Below are 2,897 nucleotides of genomic sequence, written 5' to 3'. Positions count from 1 at the left end.
AAAGGGAAACGGTTGGATGTCTCCAGTTGATAAAAAGCTCTGATATTTTTTTTGTGTGTGTGTGTGTGTGTGTTTGGGATAGGAACAAACACATTACTTGCCAAAACACTTAAAAAACAACAATTAAAACATGAGGCCAGCAGGGCTATATGAACATAACCATATCAGTGTATTGAGTTAATCATTATCCTTAATTTTTAAGTGAACAACTAAGTTGGGAAATGTGAGTGTCTCCTGCTGTGTACTTTAATTACTTGATTAGTGGGTATTCAATTATAACTCTTTCAAAGGTCAATTCACTCTTCACTAAACCCCACCCTTAAAAAGCTATTGTCCAGTGATAGCATAGTAACCATAACCATCAAGCTTTGGATTTTATCCACACAAAACCAAAAACACAAAAGCAAATGTGTAAGGACTGGATTAAATAAATTCTTATGTGAAATCAAGGACCTTTTATTTAAAAAAATAAAACAAAAAAAAAATACAGCAAATTTCAGGTGTTAGTTTCATCACCTTTACGTTTTTAAAACTACATTTCTGTGCCATACTAGAAAGGAGAGCTTGATGGGCAAAGCAACAGTTACAAAAGCATGGTCAATCGTCAAAAAGTATGTTGATTTTTGGAAAATGACCTGCTAGATAAAACCATTTTCAAATTGGCTCAGAAGATGCTGCACGTGTTAGAGTCGTTTGTATCTGTCTGACTTACTGTAGCTCCTCTTTGACTCCCTCGGCTGTATTAGCTGCCACAACGAAAATCTCTTTCATCTCCTCTCTCAGCATGTTGCACGAATAGCCAATATTCTCCGCTGTCTCTATTTCAGAACATCAATACAATCACAGTGGTGCAATTAATCTGTCAAACTGACTCTCCACTCTGAGCTCAAGTGAAGCAGGGTGTTTAGATGTGTCAGGCACACAGATTCACAAAGAGAGAATATAAGAATATATTTCACATTATTTATGTACTGTATTACTTCACCCATGTATTACCACACTAACCTTGTTTATCTCCAGTCAACACCCAGATTTTGATGTCGGCTTTAGCCAGTTGCTCTATGGTCTGTGGCACCCCGTCCTGCAGCTTGTCCTCCACAGCTGTCGCTCCCAACAGCTACAAACCGCAGAGTAAAGGGTGGTAATGTGAAGAGGATTTTTCTTACTATCATTCTGTGATGAATATTCCAATACTGAAGCCATCCCGCCACGTTACCTCTGTCTGCATAGTAAGGCTTTCTGCTGTCTCATCATTATTCATTTAATGAGTTATGGGGAAATATAAAGAGTACATTCATTTCTTCTCCAAAAAAGTTAAGCAGCCAAATTAACTAGGAATATGTCCGGAGCAGGTGGACTAACCATCAGGTCTTTCTCTATCTCTTCATAAAGTTCATCGAGTCTCTCCTCTCGACCATCCATGGCGGTGCTGGCCTCGTGGTGGCGCCTTCTCCAGTCATCCATGTAGCCCTCATCCAAGTCCTTGTAGGCCAGAACCAGCGTGCGGAGGCCATCGCCTGCGTACTCCTGGACAGTTTACAGCAGTTACAAACACGAATCCTGACATCTTTCGGATGCACTGTGCATTAAAAAGCAGTTTGTGCATAGTTCTATATGAGTATACGAGCAAACAGTGCAACCGCATCACTAACATTGAGGTGTCCCGTGGTAACTTCCATCAGTTTGTTACAGGCCGGGTGGAGTCTTTCATAGATGATGGTGTCTGCTCCTTTGCAGTATAAAGTCAACTTGCCGTCAGGGCTGCGCACTGGAAATCATAGTGAAAGCCAGTTAGTTAGAGTCATGAGGTCTCACATAAAAACTTGCTGAGGTGTTGCCGTGATCATTACCATGACCGTGCACAAAGTTAAATGAACATCTCGGAGAGTAAAATGTGAATTTGGTCGTTTTTCCTCAAGTTTTGATATTGATTCTGATATTGTGGATGAAACCACAAACGCGGAGACATCTCGTCACCGCTGTCTCTCACCTATGACTGACATCCTCTTGCGCACATTGTTGAAGTCAAGAACCGCCAGAAGTTCATAGGTGACCTGTCGGCCCATCTCCACGACCGTGATGCTCTCTGGTGTGCGTGAGCGGAACACAAACCCCAAGTTTCTTGCTGCCGTCACCAGAGCGCCTTCGTCAGGAGACTGAGCCTGGTAGTAGAGCTCCCCTGCCCCGAGAAAAACAGTGCAATTGGCAAGACACACATTTTGGCTCCTACACACTAATAAGGACTGAACACTGTTAATCAAGATAAAGTAGATATTCGGTCGACCATATACCGCTGTATGCCGGAGAAGTGTATATTATTTTGTGCTAATGACCGTAATTCTGTATTGCTTTATTAGGATATATTTAATTAATTAATTTGTTAATTATTCTTCCTATTACACTTCCTCAGACAGCTCGTTCGGGATTTAATATCACCCTAGAGTTGCTTAAGGGTTAGTATGAAGGAAAAAAAAGATATTTCATCATCAGAGACAGGACAAGAGCGATGTAACACGCCTGTTTACAGCCTTTGCAGCCACTTGTCGTTTAGTAATGAAGACGTCCATTAGAGGACGCTCACCCTCTTTCTTTTCCTCAGGCATGACGGTGTGGCACAGAGCCAGCAGGCGGAAGAAAGCCTGAGCCTCAGGGTTTCCCTCCCTCACCGTCTCCACCAGACTGTGGTCGTGAAAGATGAACTTTGGATCAGCCAGCTTATTCCAGGAGAAGTCCACTCGCTCTGTCTTCTGCAAAAAGAAAAAGAAAAAGCGGACATGAGAAACAAAAGAGTCGGAGCGATAACATACTTTACAAATAATTCAAGTACACAGTATATGTATTTCTTACCTCTGTTATTTCCACCCTTTGTCCAGAAAAGTCAAACAGCTCCCCTGAAT

At 41.9% G+C, this 2,897-nt stretch overlaps 1 protein-coding gene across 1 annotated transcript; it reads right to left on the bottom strand.

The window, feature by feature from the left end:
- Positions 1–55: 55 nt before the first annotated feature.
- On the bottom strand, positions 56–2,891 carry LOC111661342 (phospholipid-transporting ATPase ID-like). The gene is made up of 7 exons (XM_023414901.2): positions 2,848–2,891; positions 2,582–2,747; positions 1,991–2,179; positions 1,653–1,768; positions 1,363–1,527; positions 1,006–1,117; positions 56–818 (listed from the first exon to the last, which is right to left on the bottom strand). The coding sequence occupies exons 2-7, from the start codon at positions 2,601–2,603 to the stop codon at positions 709–711; spliced, it is 714 nt and encodes a 237-aa protein (XP_023270669.1). The 5' UTR covers positions 2,604–2,747; positions 2,848–2,891; the 3' UTR covers positions 56–708.
- Between the last annotated feature and the right edge of the window lie 6 nt (positions 2,892–2,897).

Source organism: Seriola lalandi, unplaced genomic scaffold (assembly GCF_002814215.2).
Source record: "Seriola lalandi dorsalis isolate HSWRI2012SDOR001 ecotype SW California unplaced genomic scaffold, Sedor1 jcf7180001959628, whole genome shotgun sequence".
Lineage (NCBI taxonomy): Eukaryota > Metazoa > Chordata > Actinopteri > Carangiformes > Carangidae > Seriola > Seriola lalandi.
This window is presented reverse-complemented; position numbering and strand designations above follow the sequence as displayed.